Here is a 24,535-nt window from a genome sequence, read left to right as displayed (position 1 = left end):
TATTAGTAAAAATAACATAAAATATTATGAGAAATTGCTTGCACAAATATGTACATCAGTCAAAACTGCCTACAAAGCATACAAAAATGTATTTGTTGTTGCTGGATGCCTTCAAGTTGATTACAACTTATTAGAGCAAATTTGCATGAAAATGCAGAAGAAATTTCATGAGGATTTAAAAACAAAAATCTGTAGATTACTGCAGAAATGTGTAGAACTGAATCTGAGACTGGAAAAATTAGAAACTGAGAGAATAGACATTTACAGCTCCTTCCATCCTTCTCTACTGGTGAACCAGTCCATGCTGAAAATAAGCACTTCCAGCCATCTAGGTCTCCAGTGACAATGCAGGGTCCAGGTGTACCTCCAAGCGGCACACCTGCAACTCCATCCAGAACAAGCCAACTCTCTACCTTCCTGGCACAGGAACCCCCCACCAACATCACCTCTATCTTGTCAGGATTCAGTATTAGTTAATGGGCCTCATCCAACCCATTATCACCAGGAGCACAGCAAGGCCAGGGCTGGCAGTGCCCAGTCCCAGATGCCTCAGCCCACTGAAAATCAAGTGTTCAGTGGGCCAGGGCGGCAGAGGCAGAGAGGAGGCTGGAGAGGTTCCAGCCCAAACACAACAGAAGCCTTGCTTTCAGAGGAGGGGTGAACTCTCACTTCACATGGCCTGAAACAAGCACATCTCCTGCCACCACTGAGCAGGAGAGCTCCACCACTGCTGCTTTTGCTTTGTGTGCTGCAAAAGTGTTTTTTGTTTGGGGCAGTTACTACCCAGCTGCACTTTATGAGCCCAGTCAGTTTCCATTGCCACACACAGAGCTCTGTGGCAGCACAGGCTTTGCGTGGAGTCACCTTCCCCATAAGGGGAATTAGAACCTTCTCCCCCAAGAGATGGGGGAAAAGAGCAGCACTTGAGCAGCAGCAGCAGCAAGGAATGTAGCCAGCAGTGGATTAGCTCTGTAGAGCTATGAAAGATCAGTAAAGGAGGAGCAGAATGGGCAGCGCTGCTTTCCCTCCCTTCCCCAAGGTGTGTGTGTGTTTTGCCTGAGAGAGGGCTAATGAGGGCCAAGCACCCTTAAATCCCTCCCTCCCTGCCTGCCTGCTTGCCTGCCCTTGCCCAAACCAGCTGTCCCTCTTGCCTGTTGACATACCGCCCAGCACAGCCACCTTTCGCTCTGCTCAAGAGGCAAGCTGAATGGTCTCCCCCTAAATATGCTGGCCTTCTCTTCCTCTCCTAACATTGTTTCCCGGGCACCTTTTCTTTCTTTCTCTTCCCTCTTAAACAGTTGTGGTCCAAGTTTGTTTGTTTACTTGAAGTCAGTCCCTCTGAATCAGTGGCGCTTACTCCCAGGTAAGTGTGCAGAGGATTGCAGCCTTATGTTTGCTCATCTTTTTGTGAATGTTTTTCCCTCTTCATTCTATTCCTTTCTGTTTCTCATTCCCCCATGAACATCCTCTTTTTTCCTCCTGTTACATCCCGGTCCTGTGCATTTTTACTCAGAAGTAAGTCTTCCTGAGTTCATTGAGACTGTCTGTGTGTGTTATGTGCCTTCAAGTCAATTATTACTTATGGCGACCCTATGAATCAGCAGCCTCCAAAAGCATCTGTCGTGAACCACCCTGTTCAGATCTTGTAAGTTCAGGTCTTTGGCTTCCTTTATGGAATCAGTCCATCTTTTGTTTGGTCTTCCTCTTTTTCTACTCCTTTCTGTTTTTCCCAGCATTATTGTCTTTTCTAGTGAATCATGTCTTCTCATTATGTGTCCAAAGTATGATAACCTCAGTTTCATCATTTTAGCTTCTAGTGACAGTTCTGGTTTAATTTGTTCTAACACCCAATTATTTGTCTTTTTCATGGTCCGTGATATCCACAAAGCTCTGCTCCAACACCACATTTCAAATGAGTCGATTTTTCTCTTATGCACTTTTTTCACTGTCCAGTTTTCACATCCATACATAGAGATCAGGAATACCATGGTCTGAATGATCCTGACTTTGGTGTTGAGACTGGTCATTGAGACTGACTCTCATGTAAATGTGTGTAGGATAATCTTTCAGCCGTAATGTTGTGCTTCCTGTACATCTTTTCACTATCTTCTTCTTTGCCTCCACCTTTCTAAAGGTTGCCTCTCATATCTCTGCTTCTAGTGCTGTGTTCTTTTAATTATACAGCCACAAGATTGGCTGTATACTATAACCAGCAGGGATTTTTTTCATACCACCATGATAAACTGAAAATACCCTGCATGCCTTTCTGCTGCTTCCCATAAGCTCATTTCAAAACAAAATCTTACAAAATTTATAGTCCTGAACTCAGAAATGCTTGCTTAACAACCCTCTATGTTTTCATTGCAATACACATAGCACTCAGAGATAATTCAGAGTTCAAAGTCTAAAGCAAGAGTAAAATAATCCAGATCCCTATTGGTCTTCCTTCTGTTAGAGGCCTCATAATTTGCTGAAATTAATTAAAAATCAGCCATGTTCACAGAGTACCTGTAATCCTATTATTGACCTTGCCCCATATTCTGTCCTTCATTTTACACAGTTTAAAAGTTAAAAAAATGCATGGCTGATGTTTAATTACTTTAAGAAAAATTAACATTGGAGTTAATGACAAGGATAGGCATGCTCAGTAAGAAGAACCAAGTGTTAGTATTCTAAAAACCAGCTGTTTGGCTTGATTAATTAGGAGACTCCTGTTTTCTTGACAGAGCTTCAATGGCCAGAGTAGTTTAACAGTCAGGCCCTCTTCCCAGAGAATTCTGGGAATTGGAGCTCTGTGAGAAGAATAAGGCATCTCCTAACAACCCTCAGCACCCTTCACAAACTACACTTCCCAGGACTCTTTGAGGGAAGCCATGACTGTTTAAAGTGGAATAAATGTCTGGTGTGGATGTGGCCAGGGTCAGCTTTGGTTTAAATTTGGGTGGGAGACTGGGTGTGTCTGCTATAGAATAAAAGGGTGGAGAAAACCCTGAAAAATAATACTGTTTACAGTGTTTTCCTTTTGGAAAGGAAAGGGACTTTCCCTCTGCCCAGTTGCCTACCCAGCCAATCTCCTCCCCACCCCACCCCACCCCACCCCTACCCCTTCTCCCCTCCATCTTCTTCCCTGCCTATACCCTTTCTCCCCTCCCCCACATCAGTTTCACATAACCTAAGAATGTTCCACAGGAGTAAATCCCATTGAACGTAATAAGCATGCAAATGATCAAACTTGACCTCCCCTCCTTATCCCTTATCCCCCTCCCCTCCCCTCCCCAGTCCAGCACTCCCCCTTCCCTCTTATCCGCTGCCCCGTGTTCGGTTTCACCTTTCCTAATCATGATTGCACTGTAGTAACTCCCACTGAACTCGATAAGCATGCAAATGATCAAACCTGCCCTCCTTCTCCTCCCCTTTTTATCTCCTCCCTCCTGCCCCTCCACCCTCTCCCCTTCCTCCCTTCTCCCTCTCCCCTCCTCCTCTCCCCACTCTAGCCCTCCCCTCTCCCTCCCCCTTACCCTCCTCCCTCTGGTCAGCTTCACCTTTCCTAAGTGTGATTGCACCAGAGTAAATCTCATTGAATTTAATGAGCATACAAATTATCAATCCATTCTCAGCAGACTTGCACAGGATCCCATTTCTTACGTCCTGGAATAAAATTCAGAGAAATTCACCAATAGGCAAAAAACCCTCACAGTTTAAGAACATACCTATAGCCAACAGATATTGCTATCAAACTAAAAAGCAGGGAAATTGGACAGCTATAGTGAATGCACCAAGGGAGCAGGATACCTGATCTCCTCTCTGAGATATTGTACTGTCCTACAAATTTGTAAAAATGTATACATAATTTGGATTGGTCTTTCACAGTCCAATCCACTTCCTGTGTAGCTTGGAAGAATTTGGTAACGTGCCTCTGAGCATATGGTGAGTGGTGGCAACACCTGCAATCAGGACTGCATCTCCAAAGATGGAGAATTACATTTTTTTTTAATAATTTTTATTCAAATTTTTCAAAAGACAAACAAAACAAAGTCAAAAAAACATAACAATACATCAACAAAAAATGAAAATAAAATAGTTGACTTCCGATTTGTCGCAGATCAGCTATAAGTATATAATATACATCAAACCTGTCCCTTAATGTATACATACAGAGTCCCTTTTCTCCGTAGGCTGTCTTAATTAATCGTCAAATCCCAGTATCATCATTTTATTTTGATCTTTCAACAAAAAGTCTAAGAGAGGCTTCCATTCCTTAAGAAATGTATCTGTCGATTTTTCTCTAAGTAAACATGTCAATTTGTCCATTTCTACTAAATCCATTAATTTCAATAGCCATTCTTCCATTGTTGGTATTGATTCCATTTTCCACTTTTGTGCATATAATAATCTTGCTGCCGTAATCATATATAATATTATTCTTCCATATTTCTTTTCTATTTGTTTATCCATAAAACCCAATAAAAAAAATTCTGGTTTTGACTGAATATTTATCTTTAGAATTTTTTGCATCTTCCTACCTATCTGTGCCCAAAATGATTTTGCCTTTTTACATAACCACCACATATGATAAAATGATCCTTCTTGTTGTTTACATTTCCAACAAACATTAGAAACATTACTATACATTTTTGACAACTTTTCTGGAGTCATGTACCAACGGTACATCATTTTATAAAAATTTTCTTTAAGATTATAGCATAGTGTAAATTTCAAACCTTTTTTCCACATATTTTCCCATTGATCCATTTGTATGTTATGACCAAAATTTTTTGCCCACTTTACCATACACTCTTTTACTTGTTCTTCCTCCATATCGATTTTCAATAAGAGTTTATACATTTTCGCAATTATATTTTCATCATTTGTACACAATCCTATTTCAAAATCAGATTTACTTATTTCAAACCCATACATTTTCTTGTCCATTTTATATCTTTCTAACAATTGTAAATAGGCAAACCATTGAAAACTATATCCTTCCTTTGTCAGTTGTTCTCTCTCTTTCATTGTATATTCTCCACGTACATTTTCTAATAGTTCTTGATAAGTTAACCATTTCTCTTTTCCAGTCATTTCTCTTCTATAAAACGCTTCTTGACTTGAGACACACAATGGTATTTTCGAATAAAACCTTGGTTTGTATCTATTCCATATTTTCAACAGAGGACGTCTTATAAAATGATTGTTAAAGTCTACATTTACTTTTACTTTGTCATACCATAGATATCCATGCCATCCCCACTTCAAATTATGACCCTCCAAATCCAATAGTCTTTTATTCCTCAATAAAATCCATTCCTTTATCCAGACTAAACAGCAGGCAGCAAAATAAAGTCTCAGATTTGGTAATCCCAGTCCTCCTCTTTCTTTGGCATCTTGTAGTAGTTTAAATTTAACTCTTGGTTTTTTTCCTTGCCATACAAATTTAGAGATATCTTTTTGCCATTGTTTAAAAGGTAAATCAGAGGATATTACAGGTATTGTTTGAAACAAAAACATCATTCTCGGTAATACATTCATTTTTATCACAGATATTCTACCCATTAATGACAGTTGTAGTTTATCCCATCTTAGCAAGTCTTTCTTAATCTCTGTCCATAATTTTTCATAATTATTATGAAACAACTTTGAGTTTTTATTTGTCATAATGATACCTAAATATTTCAACTTTTTTTCTATTGTAAAATCTGTCTTGTCCATTAACTCTTTCTGTTCCCTTAAAGTTAAATTTTTCACCAACATCTTTGTTTTTTGATTGTTGATCTTAAATCCTGCTAACGGTCCAAATTCTTTTAATTTGTCCATCAATATATGAATTCCTTCCAAAGAGTTTTCTAGTACAATTATCAAATCATCAGCAAATGCTCTCAATTTATATTCTTCTTTTTTTATCTTTAATCCCGAAATCCTTTTATCTTGCCTTATATCTCTAAGCAGCACTTCTAAGACCAGAATAAATAAAAGGGGAGATAATGGACATCCCTGTCTTGTACCCTTTTGTATTTCACATGAATCCGTTAAATCTCCGTTAACAATTATCTGGGCCTTCTGAGATGTATAAATCGATCTAATCCATTTTATAAAATTGTCTCCAAAATCCATTTGCTCCAAAACCTGAAACATAAATTTCCAATTCAAATTATCAAATGCTTTTTCAGCATCTAAAAAAATCAAAGCTGCTTGTTTATCATTTCGTTGTTCTAAATATTCCAACACATTCAAGACATTCCTGACGTTGTCACGTAATTGTCTTTTAGGTAAAAACCCTGATTGATCTTCCTGAATAAATTGTTGCAATATTATTTTCAATCTTTCTGCCAAGATCATTGTAAAAATTTTATAGTCATTATTCAATAGAGATATTGGCCGATAATTTTTTGTTTTAGTTAAATCTTGCTCCTCTTTAGGTATTAATGTTATGTTAGCATTTTTCCAACTATCCGGTATCTTTCCCTCTTGCAGAATAGAATTCATTGTAGACTGTAAAGGTAGCAAGAGTTCTTCCTCCAAACATTTATAATACATTGCAGATAACCCATCTGGTCCTGGCGCCTTTCCTAATTTAATTTTATTTATAGCTTCAGATATCTCTCTTGACGTAATAGGGCCATTAATAGCTTGTCTCTGAAAATCTGTAATTTTAGGCAAATTCTGTTTAGATATATACTCTTCTATTTTTTCAGATGGAATTTCCTGACACTTGTACAATGTTGAATAATATTGATGAAAAATCTTTTTGATTTTTACATTATCTGTCAGCGTCTCATCTCCTTCTTGTATCTTTAAAATAATATTTTTTTGACGTTCTTTTCTTAATTTATATGCTAACCATTTCCCAGGTTTATTTGCAAATTCAAAAGTCCTTTGTTTAGCAAAATTTAGTTTCCTTTCAATTTCTCTAACTGTCAACATTGACACTTGTTTCTGTAACATTTTAATTTGATTTACAATAGAAACTTTAGTTGGATTCTTTTTCAATTCTTCCTCTTTTTGTTTTATTTCTTCCAAAATTAATTGCATTTTCTGTTGTTTCTTTTTTTTTAATTCAGAGTTACATTTAATAAAATATCCCCTCATAAATGCCTTACTTGTATCCCAAACGATATTTTCACTTGTTCCTTTATGTAAATTATGTTCAAAAAACTCTTTTAATTTCTTCTTACATTCTTGTACTACTTTGTCATTCTGAAGTAAAGATTCATTTAGTCTCCATCTAAATCCAAGATTTTTTTTTTTTAAAGTTAATATCACAGGATTGTGGTCCGAAAAAGTTTTTGGTAATATATCCATTTTAAAAATATCCTTCGCTAAAATTTTAGACATCCAAATCATATCAATCCTCGAGAATGTTTTGTGTCTTTCTGAAAAATAAGTAAATTCCTTTGCGTTATCATTTATATATCTCCAGGTATCCACCAATTCTAAATGTTCCATCAATTCAAAGCAAATCTTCGGTAATTTACCCTGTGTCTCTTTGATATTTTTTTCAGAAAGCCTATCAATTTTTGGTGAGATTACCCCATTCCAATCACCCATGACGCACCAATGATCATATGAAAACTCTGACAATTTTTCCATAAGTCCTGTGTAAAACCTTGTTTTATCTTCATTGGGAGCATAAATACCCACTATCAAAATGTTTGTATCCTGTAAAGTAATTTCAACCCCCACAAATCTACCACTATCATCCAGTAATACCAATTTAGGAAGCAATTGTGGGTTAATGTAAAGAACAACTCCATTTTTTTTTTTTTGGTCCAGCTGAAATAAATTCTTCACCCAAATTTTTACAAATCAAATATTTGGAATCTTTCTTCTTAATATGAGTTTCTTGTAAACAAATTATATCCAATTTTAATTTTTTCAAATAATGAAACACTTTCTTTCTCTTCTGCGCCGTGTTGGCTCCATTTATATTCCAAGTTAGATATTTGTAATCCATCTTTAAGCGTGTATTTTAAAATGTGCCTGATGCTCCTTTTAATCCATCATCTTCCTTCCCCTCCTCTGCGTATCCTTGTTGACTTTGTTTCCCAGGAATTATATCCATATCTTTGAGTTTATCTTCTTCCATATCTTTTGAAGCTTTTCTCAAGAAGTCCCTTGCTTTTTGAACAGTATTCAATCTATATTTCTGTTGTCTGAATGTAAAGATCACTCCTTCTGGAACATCCCATCTAAATTGAATTTTGCATTGCTTAAGTTTTTCTGTAAGGAAAACATATTCTTTTCTCTTACGTAGAAGTCTAATAGGAATTTCTTTCATCACCAGTATTTCCTTACCATCAATTTTAAAGGTATTTTTAAAGTGTTGCTGTAATACCATATCTCTGGTCGTCTTTTTTATAAAATGAACAAGCACATCTCTTGGAATTTTTTTCATTGTTGCATATCTGGAATTAATTCTATAAACTTTGTCTATTTCAAATTCCATCCGATCTTCATTCAAATCCAGAAATTTTACTAAAGCATTAACAATTTTATCTCTGATGTCTTCACCTATTTCCTCAGGGATTGCACGGAATCTCAAACAATGCTCTTTATTTCTCATTTCAGTCACAGCCAAATAGTCCAAGTTTTTTTCTAATTCCAGATTTAATATATCTGTTCTATTCTCCAAGATTTGTACCTTTTCTTTAGTATTTTTTGCATCCTCCTTTATTTGCCCAATTGTCCCTTTAATCTCATCCACTTGTGTTTTAATATAGTCTTTTATATCTATCAATTCAGTTTTCATTTCCTGTTTTATAGCATTAATCCCTTCCATTATTTTTTGAAACATATCTGGGGGTATAGCCCCTTCCTGTGGGTCAATAGAACCTCTTCGCTCCTGGGCCCTAGTTGCTTTTTTAGTTGTCATTTTCAAAAGAAGCCTTTAATTTCTGATATTAACCACTGTTCCAAAACCTAGAGGCAGTCTATTTCTTTTTTTTTTCCTCCACCAACAAAAGAGTTAATATTCCAGGCCTGTTATTATAGTCCAGCCAGCACAACACAGTTCTTATCTACGTCCAAGAATGCAAAACAATCCTGGTTCCCAGTACAGCCAACACCAAGCGATTAGTAACATATACGAACAGCAGATTCGTCCAAAAAAAAAATAGTCCAAGGAGAAAAATAGTCCAAAATATATTTCCATCAAATAATAATTACCTCTCATCCGTTTTTAAACTTTAAAGCTCCAAATTCAGGCCAGCTTTTTGTCGTAAAAAAAATATATGTTGTTTACATTTTCTTTCTTCCTTAATTATATTTAAAAGAGAAAAAGTATGACTCACCCAGGTTTCTCAGTTGCTGATTCGTAAACAAATCCCTTTTATTGTAGTAATTTAAGCCAAATGATAAGATTTAGACAGAAGTAGGCTCGCTGGTTAAGGACGTTTTTTTTGAAGGAAAAAAAAACGCTTCGCTTTATCCCAGTACAGCTTGCATGGAAGTCCTGACTCCGTCTTCAGCCGATCGGCATGCCTTCTTATCTCAGGAATTTCCTGATCAATTCCAGCCGCCGACAGCTCAACGAAGTCTTGTGGAGAATCTGATCGGTTCTCCTATACCTTGGAGAACATTTAAGCCAGTCAAAGTTTCCTTTTAACTGGCTTTTAACCTGAAAAAAGCTTCCTCTGAGGCAGAGATCTCTCAGAGACAGTCACCAGCTGAGCACTCACTTCCGGGAAGTCGAGAATTACATTTTTTGTATGTTTGCTGGTGTTCTTACTTTGCTTCTTTCCTGTGTTACTATTCTTCCTACAGAGAATCTAATATAGAAAAATATATTTCTCTCATTATTCATCCTAGAAATCTGTGCCAAATTTATTTTTATTAATTTCAAGATATTTTTATTGGTCATTGTCATATGATGGTGAAGACCACCTTTTGTGTTTCAAACTGGAGGTTATATTCTGTTTCTATTTTGGGTGCATTTAACAGCTGAATCTGAAACTGCAGCTTTGATGAATAATTAGACTGATTACAATATGTTGCTATTTAAGCAATGAATCTAGGTGTTGGAAGAAAACAAACTTGGCCTACCCAAGATGCATGTTTTCAGCCTGCTATGCTTAAACCACTCCACTTAAGGGTGGGCATGATAAATGAAAAACATAGAGCACATCTAGAAATTTTCTAGAATATATTTCACCTTCCACGTTTTTTTCTTGTGCAAACTGAGACACACCTCATGTCCCCTGGGGACTATTCTGTAGAATAGTCAGTGCGATTATTCCACAATTGTTTACAAGTGTAAATTATGCAAAATGTTGTTGTACTTCACATATTCATAAAACAGAAGCAAAATAAAATAATTTACTATAGGAAACTTTACTAAAATTGCAAAGTATATTAAACATATTTAAAGTGACTATCTGAACTACATCAACTGTCTTAATATTGTTGGTTCCTCCCTGCTAAAACAAGATCAGCACAGCACGTCTTGTTTCTGTTATTTGAGCTGATTGCAGATGTTGCCACCACTCACCATATTCTCAGAGGCACGTTACCAAATTCTTCAAAGCTACACAGGAAGTGGATTGGACTGTGAAAGACCAACCCAAATTGTCTTTGTATTTTTACAGTACAATATCTCAAAGAGGAGGTCAGGTCTCCTGCTCCCCTGGTGCATTCACTATAGCTGCTCAATTTCTCTGCTTTTTAAAGTTTGATAGAAATATCTGTTGGCTATAGGTATGTTCTCAAACCACAAGGGCTTTTTTGCCTATTAGTGAATCTTCTACAAGGTACAACTGAGAAAATGATGAAGGCCCAGCCCTGGCCAGCCTGAGTTCCCATGTTCTCTCTGGACTTGTGACCAGGTTGAGTCAGGACAAAAGCATGTTCCAAGCAAACTTCCTTTCTCATTAAGCCTCTAGGGCACAGGACAAAACACTATTCTGTTAATGGTTTATTTATAGATGGCAGAGCTATACGATAGGGAGCATGACTAGGGCAGGCATCATATGCCCTTGCAGAACTGTGATACGAAGCTGTTCCCTTCTTCTCTTGGGCCATCTGACCTTCCAGGTTAGCAGCAGCTGTCACTGGAGTGCTGTGAAGGGGACAATTTCATCCTCATCAAAGGTGGGACACAAACCCTTCTCTTTGGCACCACAGCTGCAATGATTCAGAGTTAGACAAATGGGTAAATTGCTACAGTGCTAGGCAAATGAGTAATTTACTATGCATTTGCAGAATGAAACAAGCCAGACTCTACAAATGCATAGTAGACAATTTTCATCGCCTCAGTATTACTGTTGGTTATACACCCCAATGGACTGATAATACAGGGCATCTGAAGAAGCATGGATCTAGCAAAAGAGAGTTGAAACTGGATGATCTGCATATAGGGATGGAGAAGAAATTTGCTTCAGTTTGCATTTAAAGCTGAATCTATCAAATTTGCATGATCCAAAACAATATGAAAATGGAAACACAGCCACCCTTTGAAATTTGCACTTATCTGAATTTTGCAATGCAGTTCTCCAACTAAACAATGGTTACAAAAAATGTTTTATTAGGAGAAATTTGCACTAAAATGTTGAAGAATTTTAATGAGGATTTTTTAAAGCAAATTGATGCAGAATTTCAGAATATAAGATTGGAAAAATGAGAAACTGAGAGATCCAAAACTGACAGATCCTTCTATCCCTATCTGCATATAAAATCAGCCATTTTAGTTGAAATGCAAAGTCACTTCAACCTCGCACATACTGGGAGAATTTTTTGTAAGGTGCTGACACATTTATGCCTGCTTGCCTCTCCTTCCTTCTTAAGGTGCTTCTCATCTCCACCAACTTTCCTGGAACGTGCCCAGCAACTTGTACTTGGCTAGCCATGCTGATCCTGACCTGTCCCTCTAGGTTGCAGCTGCTTGAGGGTGTTCTGCGGAGGAGCTTGCCTCAGACACTTCCGGTAACCCGTCCACCCACTTAGCATTGCCACCGTTCCCCATAAGTTTAAAAAGTACTGTTTTCCCCCATTGCTGCCTGTTTGTCAGGGAGAAGCTGCATCTGTTTAGCTTCTGTCTGTCATTAAAGACACAGGAACCATGCCAGAAAAAAATATGTCAGCCCAACATGACCCTCAGAGCTGATCAAAGAATTGAGCAAAAGAAGGTTGGAAGCCTCTGCCATCAGTCTTCTGTACCACAAAACCCAAGCACCATCCTTAACCTACACACCCCCAGCCGATCCTGCAAATTCCTGCAGCTCAGCCAGTGCGGAAGCAGTTGGCATCTGACCAGTCAACTGTTCCAGACCACACAATCAGAGTCTTAGGTATTACATCTGTATGAGCTAAGAGCTTTTTAATCAAACAGCTTTTCCCTATGTTCTGCAACAGCAGATTCAATGCTTAGAAATATAATAGGAAAACTAAAAGAAAAAAAAACCCCAAACCCTTCCTTCCTTTTCTTCAGGAAGGCATCTCAAGTCTTCAGAAAACTTGAGACAGTATGTTCTGTACACATCCTAGGTCTGTGACCAGACGTTTATTAGCTTTATTAGCTTTATACATGACCAGCTAGGAAAGTTATTATGAGGAAAGCTTTTCCCTATGTTCTGCAACAGCAGATTCAATGGTACCTTCACTTTCAAAATATAACTTAGGGGAAAAAGTTTTCTGGAAAGTACACAGCAAGCTGGCTTTTTCAAACAAAGCAAAAAGACGTTTGATGGACCTAGAAAGCACAGCGTTATTATCTCCACTCCACTGTGTAAAGAGGGATCTATAGTAACCATAACAGACATTGAATTAATTAATAAATGTACTTAGATAGCCATGGTTGTACTTGGTAGTGATGGGTAATTAATTGTCTTTGATAATATACATGATTCTCTCCCCCACCCCCAATAATAAGCCAAGTTATACTGTAGTAATTATTCATTAATTGGCACAAAAACCCTTGCTGTTTAAGAATGTACCTATAGCCAACAGATATTTCTATCATACTTTAAAAAGCAGGGAAATTGCACAGCTATAGTGAATGAACCAGTGGAATAGGATACCTGACTACTCTGAGATATTGTACTGGCCTACAAATTTGTACAAATGCAAACACAATTTGGGTTGGTCTTTCACAGTCCAATCCACTTCCGGTGTAGCTTGGAAGAATGGAAGGGGCAAACAAAAGGGAGAGGGAAGGGGCAAGAGGGAGGCGATAGGAGGCATGAGGAGAGGAGGGCAGGTTTGATCATTTGCATGCTTTTTGAGTTCAGTGGGATTTACACCTGTGCAATCATGCTTAGGATAGGTGAAACTGACCTGGGGGAGGGGCAGAGAGGGGGAAGGGGGGAGAGAAGGGAAGGAAGGGGAGGGAGGAAGGGGAGAGGGAGAGGGAGGGGGATGTGAGGAGACTGGGTGGGCACTGGACAGAGGGAAAGCTCCTTTCCTTTCCAAAAGGAAAACACTGTGAACAGTATTATTGTTTTGCAGGGTTTCCCCCACCTTTTTATTCTACAGTAGGCACGTGTAGTCTCCCACCCAAATTTAAACCAAAGCTGCCCCTGGCCACATCCACACCAGACCTTTATTTCACTTCAGACAGTCATAACTTCCCCCAAGAATCCTAGGAATTGTCGTTTGTAGGGTCCTGAGAGTTGCTAGGAGAGGCCCTATTCCCCTCACTGAACTACAATCCTCAGAAGAGGGGCTGACTCTTAAACCACACTGGACACTGGAGCTCTGTGAGAACAGGAGTCTCCTAACAACTCTCAGCACCCTTCACAAACCACACTTCCCACAATTTTGGGGGAAGCCATGAGTGTCTAACGTGAAATAAAGGTGTAGCATGGGTGTGGCCACCTGATAAGCCAAGCCAATAACTCTTCAAGTCTGGCTTTTAGAACATTGACAGTTGGTCCTTACTGAGCATGCCCATGCTTATCATTAACTTCAAGTTAAATGTCTTAAATTAATTAAAATTAGCCATGAATATTTTTTTTTACTTTTAAACTGCAGAAGATGAAGGTCAGAGTATGGGGCAAGGTCAGTAATAGGATTACAGGTACTCTGTGAACATGGGTGATTTTTAATGAATTTCAACAAATTATGAGACCACTGACAGAAAGAAGTCCAACTGGATTTTTTTCCTTGTTTTACTCTTTGAACTCTGAATTCTCTCTCAGTGTTTTGTGTATTGCCATGAAAACTTAGAGGGTTGTTAAGCAAGCGTTTCTGAGTTCAGGACTATACGTTTTGTAAGGTTTTGTTTTGAAATGAGTTTATGGGAAGCAGCAGAATGGCTTGGGAGCATTTTCAATTTAACATTGCAGAATGTGAAAAATCCATGCTGGCTATAGTATACAGCCACTCTCATATAATAAAATCATAACATCCGTCCTGGACCTTTGCTCTAGGTGACTCTGACATCTTCTTTTATTGGTAGGCCTATGGTGCCGTGATGCACATCAAACATGGAAACCCAGCTCAGCATGAAGTGGTGGTGGACTCTTGGCCAGAATTTAAAGTTGTTCTTACCCGCCCATGTAAGGAGGTAAGAAATCCTAGTCATGGCAGATTCCACCCACATGTGGTGGCTGGGGCTGATGGGAATTAGAAGCCAACAGATGGAGGCTACAGAGTTCCCAACCCTGCCCTGTGTCTTCTAGCTGCTCTTGAACATTAAGCAGACTCCCTCATGCAGCTCCCCCTGATCCCATCTCTAATTCTTGCCTCTTGTCATCATTACACAAATGCTCCCCACATGGCTCTGTGCCATGTCTTGCAGGTGGTACAAGACAAGTGGGATTACTATGCCAACTTGCATGCTGCTTTCTATTGGGACATAGATGCCTGTCGAGCACTGCTAGAAAATGTGGGTGCCATTGACTGGGGCAAGGCCTTCCAGCTGCAAGGTGAGACCTCAAGGCACTGCAAAGTGGACAATCATGGCATGGATCAGATTACCCTCGAGGGACATGTAAATGCTAGACTTTCTGCCTCCTACAATCTTCTATTCATTCCTTGAGACACATTTCCCAAGGAACCAAAGATATTTTTATAGTTCTATAGTTTTATAGATATTTTTATAGGATCAGAAATAGGTCTGGTGGCACAATTCAGTGCACCATCTGCACTGTGCCATTGATGCCCCCAAACACCAATACCTCTAACCCCCCTCCTCCCAAACCAGGGTAGACTCCCTGCCCTGCTCACTACTGCACCACACAATGCCTTTTCTGTGCTGGTACCATGATCACCCTCCCCTCCCCACCTTCAGGCCCCTGGGGGTATTTTATGGCAACACTGCCACTCACCACCCTCCCTGCCAGAGCCCTGGAGACTTTTCAGCAGTGGGTGGGCAGCGGAGCTGGTTTTGAATGGGAGCCAAGTTTGGCCTCCATCTACAGTGGCTGCCTGTAGTGTAAATTAGCCAGCGTGCAACGCCCAGCAGGTGAGATCTGGGTGGCATTGCCACCTCCGCTGAAATGCGGCAGTGGTGAGTGATGGCACAGCAAGATCTGACTGATGAGGGGCTCAATCCCTGGAGTTCTTTGCCCGTGCCTGATCTTGCTGACCGCGAGCACTGGGCCTGACCAGAAAGCCTCTCCCTTAGGGGAGATAGGAAACATAGTGGTTTAGAAAAGAGAGTCCTTATGAGGACATTGAACTTGTCAAGGATTAGGTACAGACATTGACTAAAATGGAGACAATAGTCAAGAAATCAGAAGAAGGCTAGGACTGGGGAGGGCAGCTATGAGAGAACTAGAAAAGGTCCTCAAATGCAAAGATGTATCACTGAACACCAAAGTCAGGATCATTCAGACCATGGTATTCCCAATTTCTATGTATGGATGTGAAAGTTGGACAGTGAAAAAAGCAGATAAGAGAAAAATAAACTCATTTGAAATGTGGCGTTGGAGGAGAGCTTTGCGCATACCATGGACTGTGAAAAAGACAAATAATTGGGTGTTAGAACAAATTAAACCAGAACTGTCACTAGAAACGAAAATGATGAAACGATCATACTTTGAACACATAATGAGAAGACCTGATTCACTAGAAAAGACAATAATGCTGGGAAAAACAAAAGGGAGTGGAAAAAGAGGAAGGCCAAACAAGAGATGGATTGATTCCATAAAGGAAGCCACAGACCTGAACTTACAAGATCTGAACTGGGTGGTTCATGAGAGATGCTCTTGGAGGTCACTGATTCATAGGGTTGCCCTAAGCCGTAATTGACTTGAAGGCACATAACAACAACAACAATCTGCATCCCTAGTTGTGTCATGTATAATGTTCTCACTCCATGCAGGCCTTCAAGATGGACTGTATGAAACCACTAAAAGTATAGCAGAGGCCAGAGGCGTCCATCTGGAACCGTATTGTTACCTGACACTGATGCATCCAGATCCATCTACCTTGAGTCCCAGCGGGTCAGTAAGTTTGTTCTCTCCCCACCACTCCCTACTCAGTGGGACTGTGGAGTATATGGAGCTCTTTGGATGGATAAGGGGCATGGAGGGCTGGCCCTACTCAGGTAAAATGAGGCGACTGCCTCAGATGGCTGGGCGGGGGCAATATAGGGACAGTGGCATCAGTCGCCACTTCCCTCTGCTGGAGGACAGCACTATGTGTGCTATAGGGTCTACCTTACAGCCCCTCCGCTGCTCTCATATATGTTGGAGGATGCTGTGCTCTGAGCTGCCGCAGGGTACCATCTTGTCCCCCATGCTGTTTAACATCTATATGAAGCCCTTGGGAGCAGCCATCAGGAGCTTTGGGGCGAGGTGTCAGCAGTATGCTGATGATACCCAGCTCTGTTTCTCCATAACATCTGAATCGGGAGAGGCCGTGCAAGCCCTGGACCAGTGCCTAGACTTAGTGGTGGGCTGGATGAGGGCCAATAAACTGAGTCTGAATCCTAGCAAGATGGAGGCGCTGTGGGTTGGTGGTTCCCGAGTTCAGATAATTGGTCAGTTGCCTACTTTGGATGGGGTCATACTTCCTCTAAAAGAGCAGGTCCGTAGTCTGGGGGTGCTCCTGGACCCATCTTTGTCGCTAGAGGCCCAGGTGACCTCAGTGGGTAGGAGTGCCTTTTACCAGCTTCAGCTGGTGAGACAGCTGCGGCCGTTTCTGGACCGGGATAGCCTGGCCACTGTTGTCCATGCACTGGTAATCTCCAGGCTGGATTACTGTAATGCGCTCTATGTGGGGCTGCCCTTGAGGTTGGTCAGGAAGCTGCAGCTGGTGCAAAATGCGACAGTGAGACTGCTCACCGGGGCAGGGTATTGCCAACATGTCACCCCGCTTCTGAAAGAATTGCACTGGCTGCCCATTTGCTACCAGACCAAGTTCAAGGTTCTAGTTTTGGTGTACAAAGCCCTATACAGCTCAGGACCAGTATACCTGAAAGACAGTCTTATCCTTTACATACCCAGTCGATCACTGTGCTCTGCTGGTGAGGGCCTCCTGCAGATACCATCTTATCAGGAGGTTCGTTCTGTACAATATAGGAAACGGACCTTTAGTGTGAGAGCACTTACCCTGTGGAATTCCCTCCCTTTGAATATTAGGCAGGTGCCCCATCTCTGCTATCTTTTCAGCGCCTTTTGTTGACTTTCCTCTTTCAACAACCTTTTAAGTTGAGACCTATCCCAGTCTGCATCTGTGTTAGAATTGCTTAATATGTTTTTAATAATGTTTTAACCCTTTTTTAAACTTGTTTTTTTTAAAAAAGTTTTTAACACTGTTTTGTTTTAATGTATTTGAAGATCTGTTTTTATGATGTTTTAAAGTTTTTTAGTGCTTTGTTTGCCGCCTGCTGGGAGGAAGGGCGGGATACAAATTAAATAAATAAATAATAAATAATTTTGCATAAAACTTGCATTTCCTAATTTATTTTATTTTATTTAACAATATTTACATACCGCTTCATAGTAAAAAAACCTCTAAGCAGTTTACAAGAGACATTAAAATAATCAATAAAAACAGTTAAAAACAAGTAATTTAAAAACATTAAAAATACAATTAAAACAGCAGTAAACTAAAGAAGTTTAAAACACATCAGTATCTATGTGTCTGGGTAGCCTTGCCTAAACAGAAATGTTTTAAGCAGGTGCCAAAAATACAGTGAAGGCGCTTGCCTGATATCAATAGGCAGGATGTTCCAAAGTGTAGGTATTGCCACACTGTTGTTGTTATGTGCCTTCAAGTCTGCTATACTTTTAGTGGTTTCATACAGTCCATCTTGAAGGCCTGCATGGAGTGAGAACATTATACATGACACAACTAGGGATGCAGATTGTTGTTGTTGTTATGTGCCTTCAAGTCAATTACGGCTTAGGGCAACCCTATGAATCAGTGACCTCCAAGAGCATCTCTCATGAACCACCCTGCTCAGATCTTGTAAGTTCAGGTCTGTGGCTTCCTTTATGGAATCAATCCATCTCTTGTTTGGCCTTCCTCTTTTTCTGCTCCCTGCTGTTTTTCCAGCATTATTGTATTTTCTAGTGAATCATGTCTTCTCATTATGTCTCCAAAGTATGATAACCTCAGTTTCATCATTTTAGCTTCTAGTGACAGTTCTGGTTTAATTTGTTCTAACACCCAATTATTTGTCTTTTTCACAGTCCATGGTATGCGCAAAGCTCTCCTCCAGCACCACATTTCAAATGAGTTGATTTTTCTCTTATCCGCCTTTTTCACTGTCCAACTTTCACATCCGTACATAGAAATCGGGAATACCATGGTCTGAATGATCCTGACTTTGGTGTTCAGTGAAACATCTTTGCATTTGAGGACCTTTTCTAGTTCTCTCACAGCTGCCCTCCCCATTCCTAGCCTTCTTCTGATTTCTTGACTATTGTCTCCATTTTGGTTAATGACTGTGCCGAGGTATTGATAATCCTTGACGAATTCAATGTCCTCATTGTCAACTTTAAAGTTACATAAATCTTCTGTTATCATTACTTTAGTCTTCTTGACGTTCAGCTGTACTCCTGCTTTTGTGCTTTCCTCTTTAACTTTCATCAGCATTCGTTTCAAATCATTACTGGTTTCTGCTAAGAGTATGGTATCATCTGCATATCTTAAATTATTATTGATGTTTCTCCCTCCAATTTTCACACCTTCATCTTGGTCCAATCCCGCTTTCCGTATGATATATTCTGCGTACAGATTAAACAAATAGGGTGATAAAATACAACCCTGTCTCACGCCCTTTCCGATGGGGAACCAATCGGTTTCTCCATATTCTGTCCTTACAGTAGCCTCTTGTCCAGAGTATAGGTTGCGCATCAGGACAATCAGATGCTGTGGCACCCCCATTTCTTTTAAAGCATTCCATAGTTTTTCATGATCTACACAGTCAAAGGCTTTGCTGTAGTCAATAAAGCACAGGGTGATTTTCTTCTGAAATTCCTTGCTCCGTTCCATTATCCAGCATATGTTTGCAATATGATCTCTGGTGCCTCTTCCCTTTCTAAATCCAGCTTGGATGTCTGGCATTTCTCGCTCCATATATGGTAAGAGCCTTTGCTGTAGAATCTTGAGCATTACTTTACTTGCATGGGATATTAAGGCAATGTTTTGATAATTACTGCATTCTCTGGGATCCCCTTTCTTTGGAATTGGAATATATATTTAACGCTTCCAGTCTGTGGGCCATTGTTTAGTTTTCCATATTTCTTGACAAATTTTTGTCAAACTTTGAACAGATTCAGTCTCAGTAGCTTGTAGCAACTCTGTTGCTATGCCGTCTATTCCTGGTGATTTGTTTCTTCGAAGAATTTTAAGAGTAGCTTTGACCTCACATTCTAAACTTTCTGGTTCTTCATCATATGGTTCCTCCATGAATGAATCTGTCATCCTGTCATCTCTTTTATAGAGTTCTTCAGTGTATTGCTTCCATCTTCCTTTTATTTCATCTCGGTCAGTCAGTGTGTTCCCCTGTTGATTATTCAACATCCCTACTCGTGGTTTAAATTTCCCTTTCATTTTTCTAAAACGATTTCTTACAAGTGCACAAGTATTATATGGCACCTGTAACAAGGCCTGTTACACAGATCAAAGTGGTGAAGTGGATATATATGGGGTGAGATGATCCTGTAAGTAAACTGGTCCCAAGCTGTTAAGGGTTTTATATACTAATACTTGAACTTGGCCTGGTAACAAATCGGCAACCAGTGCAGATCTTTGAGCAGAGGTGTTATATGCTGACAGTCTCGCTCCTGTCAGCAGCTATGCTGCAGCATTCTGCACTAGCGGCAGTTTCCGGGTCAAGCTCAAGGAAAGCCAGACATAGAGTGCTTTGCAGTAATCCAGTCTTGAAATCATCTGTGCACTCTTATTCAAAAGGAAGACCGTGTTCTATATGGCTCTTGCTTGTAAGTAAGCATAATGGTTTTCAGGCTGCAAATCTTTTTTGGTTTTACCTCTAGCAGGTGTCTCTCAATGATACCACTGATATTGAGAATGTCCAGGCTATTAAGGAGATTTCGGGGGGGGTATTAAAAGGAGTATAATGCAGCTGATCCTGTGCACACTTACTGAGAAGTAAGTCTCACCAAGATCAATGGTAGATGTGCAAAGGACTGCAGCCTCAGAAGCGTGATCCCGTGGCACCATTATTCAAATGGAAGCCTGTGTTCTGCATAGCACTTACTTGCAAGTAAGCATCATGGTTCACAGCCTGGACAACTTGATTGGCTTTACCCCTCCTTACATCCAGGCTGTTGAGGAGGAAAGGAGTCTTCTGCTTCAAAAGGGGGAGATTAAAAGGGGGTACAAAATGGGGGAGGGGGAAAGGAAACACAGAGGATGTAAGAGGGGAACAACGGCAGTTGCGATAGAGGTAAGAAATTAAGAGCACCACTTGTCAGACCCTCATCTGTTTGACTTTGTGCCTGGACCCTTGGCACACATGCACAAGCAGCCAAAGAGAGAAAGCATGGGAAGGGCCACGAGAACCGACATCAGTCATGACTAATGCAGCTGGGACTGGGTAAAAGTCAGGGAAAGAGACAAGAGGAATACTGATTGCTTAGCCAGGTATGAGCAAAGCCCAGGTGCTGCTTCTGCTGTTCCTCAAAGACACACAGTGGACTACTAGCATGAAGCTTGGGGACTACTGGTAGTCTGCAAACCACAGTTTGGAAACCTCTGCCCTAGGGTCCTGCTCCCCAAGCTGTAAGAAAAGGATGGGGAATCTGGGGCTCTCCAGGTATTGTGGACTAACACTTAATATCATCTCTGACAATTGGCCATGCTGATGGGAGTTGAAGTCTAACAACATCCCGAGAGGCATAAGTCTCCTCTTACCTGTGGTAAAGTAACCACTTCCTTTCTCAGTCTTTCCCCATTTGCTTGAGGAATAGAAAATGAAAGACCTGAAGATCGTTCAAACTCTGGGCTTTCTTTTGAAACTTTCTCTCTTTTGTTCATGCTGAGTGTGATGACCCAAAGGCTGCACCATCACAGGAGATACTTTCTGGATCTTTAGCTTGTTGAACCACTATCCCTGCCTGCCTTTGTATTTCAGGCTTAGAAGTGAGCACCTCTGCTTTGGTACACTCAACCCATCTCACACAACTCTGCTCAACGAAACTTGGTACTTTGGGGGCAATAGTCAGAGTCTGCGCTACCTGGACAGCTTGATCCGCAACTTCCCTAAGGCCTGCCTCGTGGACAAGGAAGGCCAGGTGGTCTCCTGGTGCCTGAGTGATCCGTATGCTGCCATGACACATGGCTACACCCTCCCTCAGTATCGAGGCCAGGGCTGTTCTGGAAATGTGGTACGGAGGACAGCTGAACAGCTGCATGCTCGTGGCTTTCCTGTTTATTGTGGGGTTTCGTCAAAGAATCACCATTCCAAGAAGGCAGTACAGAAGCAGGGCCTCCATGTCTTGCCTTGGACATATTATATGCTTATTGTGACACCAGCCCCCAACCTTAAGAAATAGTCAGTAGTATCCCTTTCCTCAGAGAACCAGGGAGACCATTTGTTTAATCATTTGGGGGTGGGGAAACAGCAAAAGGTTTATTGGGGTGGGTAGTAAGACTCAGAGGTCTGCTCTGGAATATATTCTGGATTAAATTGCTAATAAGGAATGTTTAAAAATGGCACTTCTTGTGGTTTATACCTTATCATAAACAAAGACACAGATGCTCCTGAGGAATAATAATGTGGTTCAAAAGGGAAGGGTGTGTTTGTATGTGTGACTGAATTTCCTCTGCTTTTCTTAAACAGTGAGTTGGCCTACCCATTATCATTGTTTTAACTATATCAGCACTGCAAACCGCAGGACCAACCCCCCTGGATATAGATCTCCTATACAACACTGTCATATATATTGTTTCTACAATGGGATGTAATGGCTGTTTGCTAAGACACCGAAAGCATCTCAGAGGTGAGAATTTACCCAGGCACTCATCCATCTGACTAGAGAGGTCCTTCCTCTCCCTTCAGACTCTTAGCACCACCTTGGTAGATGTCCACTTCCTCCCTATCTCTGATTCATTTTAGCACAACGCACTGTATCCCTAATACCCATCATGCACCCTTTCCCATCATCCCTCTATGATCTGGTCTGCACATGCAGCAGAATGACAGGGGTAGCATAGAGTCCACCACTTCAGATTGCAGATTGGAGATGCTCATTTTGAAAGCTTCTCCATATAAGACAAGCAAACAAGCTCATCTTCCAGCACCATATGCTCAGAGGCACATGTTACCAAATTCTTCCAAGCTACACAGGAAGTGCATTGGACTCTGAAAGACCAACCCAAATTTTTTTGCATTTGTACAAATTTGTAGGGCAGTACGATATCTCAGAGAGGAGGACAGGTCTCCTGCTCCCCTGGTGCATTCATTATAGCTGTCCAATTTCCCTGCTTTTTAAAGTTTGATAGAAATATCTGTGGGCTATAGGTAAGTTCATAAACCGCAAGGTTTTTTGCCTATTACTGAATTTTATTTTTTAATCAGTTCAGTTTCTGTTAGTGTAGGAAGCTGCAAACTTTTGAGACACACAGCTCTCCATTGCCTATGCAATCTTAAAACTTGCTCACTCAGCTTCCAACACAAGGTGATAGCTACAATAAACACTGGGCCTGTTTTGCACTGTTGACTGTTGACTGTTGACTGTTGATTGTTGACTGTTGCATCAACAACTGCTTGTGCCAAATATGAAATTTGTTTTAAAAAATCTAGAATCTAGCCCATACACTAGAAGTGATGCTATTAGATTCACTTCAAAGAAGAACAAAGGAGGCCATTCCCTATAGTGGCATCCTACACACACTCAGGTCAGGTGTCAGCAGTACCAACACTGAAGACATTTCAGTGCCAAGTAAAAACGTGGCTATTTGTCCAAACATTTGACTAAAGTAGTGCTTTTGCCTTGGCTGATATAATTGCGTTGTTATATTGTCTGGTTTTACATTAAACTGCATTTCAATGAACTATTGCTTTTCTGTATTGTTTGATGTTGTTTCTTGCTCTGAGATTGTGTGAACAATGTGGAGCGGGTTATAAGTAACGTATATAAATGGATGAATAAAATTAAACTATTCATCCAGCAACACAAAACAGACAGTTTTGTCAAAATTGCTACAGACTTAAGGGGCCAATTCTTCCACACACTCAGAAATCAACAAACATTTAACATTAAGTGAGGAAAGAAACTGTTAAGGGCTTCTGAATGACTGGTGGACCAGGACCGCTCATTTGTGTGTGAGTGTGTGTAACACTTTCATAGGCTCCAAGGATAAATGAACTACTACTTCTGGCCACCAGGTGTCATTTTTACCCCCATAAAATGCAACCCTGCCTCTGTGTAAGTGGTCCATGAAAAATATTAAAAATGAGAAGTTAACCCTTTAATTTGTCTTCATCGACATACATAAAGAAGAAACTGTAAAGTTCAGATTAGGGTTGTACCTTACACTGCTCATAATAACTCTAGATATCTCTTTCTCAATGGAGAGGTGGGCTCTAAAATCTCCATTGTTAAGAAGCAAGTCTAATTCTTAAGGCAGCTAATATGGGTAAAAAGAATCAAGTTATTTTGCTTGTCATATCTGCTCTTAAAACAGAAACCAATGTCTAGGTCTTAGACTCTAGGGCAGAGGTAGGGAACCTGTGAAGTAGCAGGCTTTTACCTAGGTTTGGGAGTCACCCTCATGGCTCAGAAGAGAGAGAGCAGAGACAAGGTGTCTCCTCTCTCTCGGACAGTCAAAGAAGAGAAGAGAGGGTGACTCCGAAACCTGGGCATTGCGCCTCCAGCTTAGTTAGACCTAGTTAGAACTAGGTATGCCTTTCTATCTACTATGTATTTCTATAAATAAAGTAGCTTTTCTTATTTTACTAAGTCTTAAGTCTCAGTGATCTCAATGCAGGGTAAAAGCCTGATACTTAGGTAAATGCATACACTGGCACACAAGCAATTCAGACAGTTGACGTTCTCTGCTAACATTTATACAAATTTACACAACAAATGGTTATGGGCCCAGGTATAGAGATGCCTAAATCTTTGAACAGTTCAAGCAGCCATATCAACTGTCTGCTTGCTTCAGAAGCTGACACATACTCTGCTTC

The 24,535-nt window shown here is 40.3% G+C and overlaps 1 protein-coding gene across 2 annotated transcripts; it reads left to right on the top strand.

Moving 5' to 3' along the window:
- The first annotated feature begins 1,151 nt into the window (after positions 1-1,151).
- On the top strand, positions 1,152-23,400 carry LOC133378215 (glycine N-acyltransferase-like protein 3). Of its 2 annotated transcripts, XM_061613005.1 has the most exons (6): positions 1,152-1,363; positions 11,773-11,910; positions 14,384-14,491; positions 14,726-14,852; positions 16,253-16,373; positions 21,479-23,400. In XM_061613005.1, exons 2-6 carry the CDS (start codon positions 11,833-11,835, stop codon positions 21,897-21,899), a joined length of 855 nt encoding a protein of 284 aa, XP_061468989.1. In that variant the 5' UTR covers positions 1,152-1,363; positions 11,773-11,832; the 3' UTR covers positions 21,900-23,400. The 2 variants fall into 2 exon arrangements, with proteins under 2 accessions (XP_061468989.1, XP_061468990.1); XM_061613006.1 differs by lacking the exon at positions 11,773-11,910.
- Positions 23,401-24,535: the final 1,135 nt, after the last annotated feature.

This window comes from Rhineura floridana, chromosome 2 (assembly GCF_030035675.1).
Source record: "Rhineura floridana isolate rRhiFlo1 chromosome 2, rRhiFlo1.hap2, whole genome shotgun sequence".
NCBI classification, from domain to species: Eukaryota; Metazoa; Chordata; class Lepidosauria; order Squamata; family Rhineuridae; genus Rhineura; species Rhineura floridana.
The sequence above is the reverse complement of the archived record's forward strand: the minus strand, read 5'-3'. Positions and strand labels throughout refer to the sequence as shown.

What these genes read in the sequence shown, in the direction of transcription:
- LOC133378215 (XM_061613005.1), top strand. Translation starts at nt 11,833, where the DNA reads ATGCTGATCCTGACCTGTCCCTCTAGGTTGCAGCTGCTTGAGGGTGTT. An exon ending in GCTTGCCTCAGACACTTCCG is followed by an intron (nt 11,911 to 14,383) that starts GTAACCCGTCCA and finishes TTTTATTGGTAG; the next exon opens with GCCTATGGTGCCGTGATGCA. An exon ending in CAAGGCCTTCCAGCTGCAAG is followed by an intron (nt 14,853 to 16,252) that starts GTGAGACCTCAA and finishes CACTCCATGCAG; the next exon opens with GCCTTCAAGATGGACTGTAT.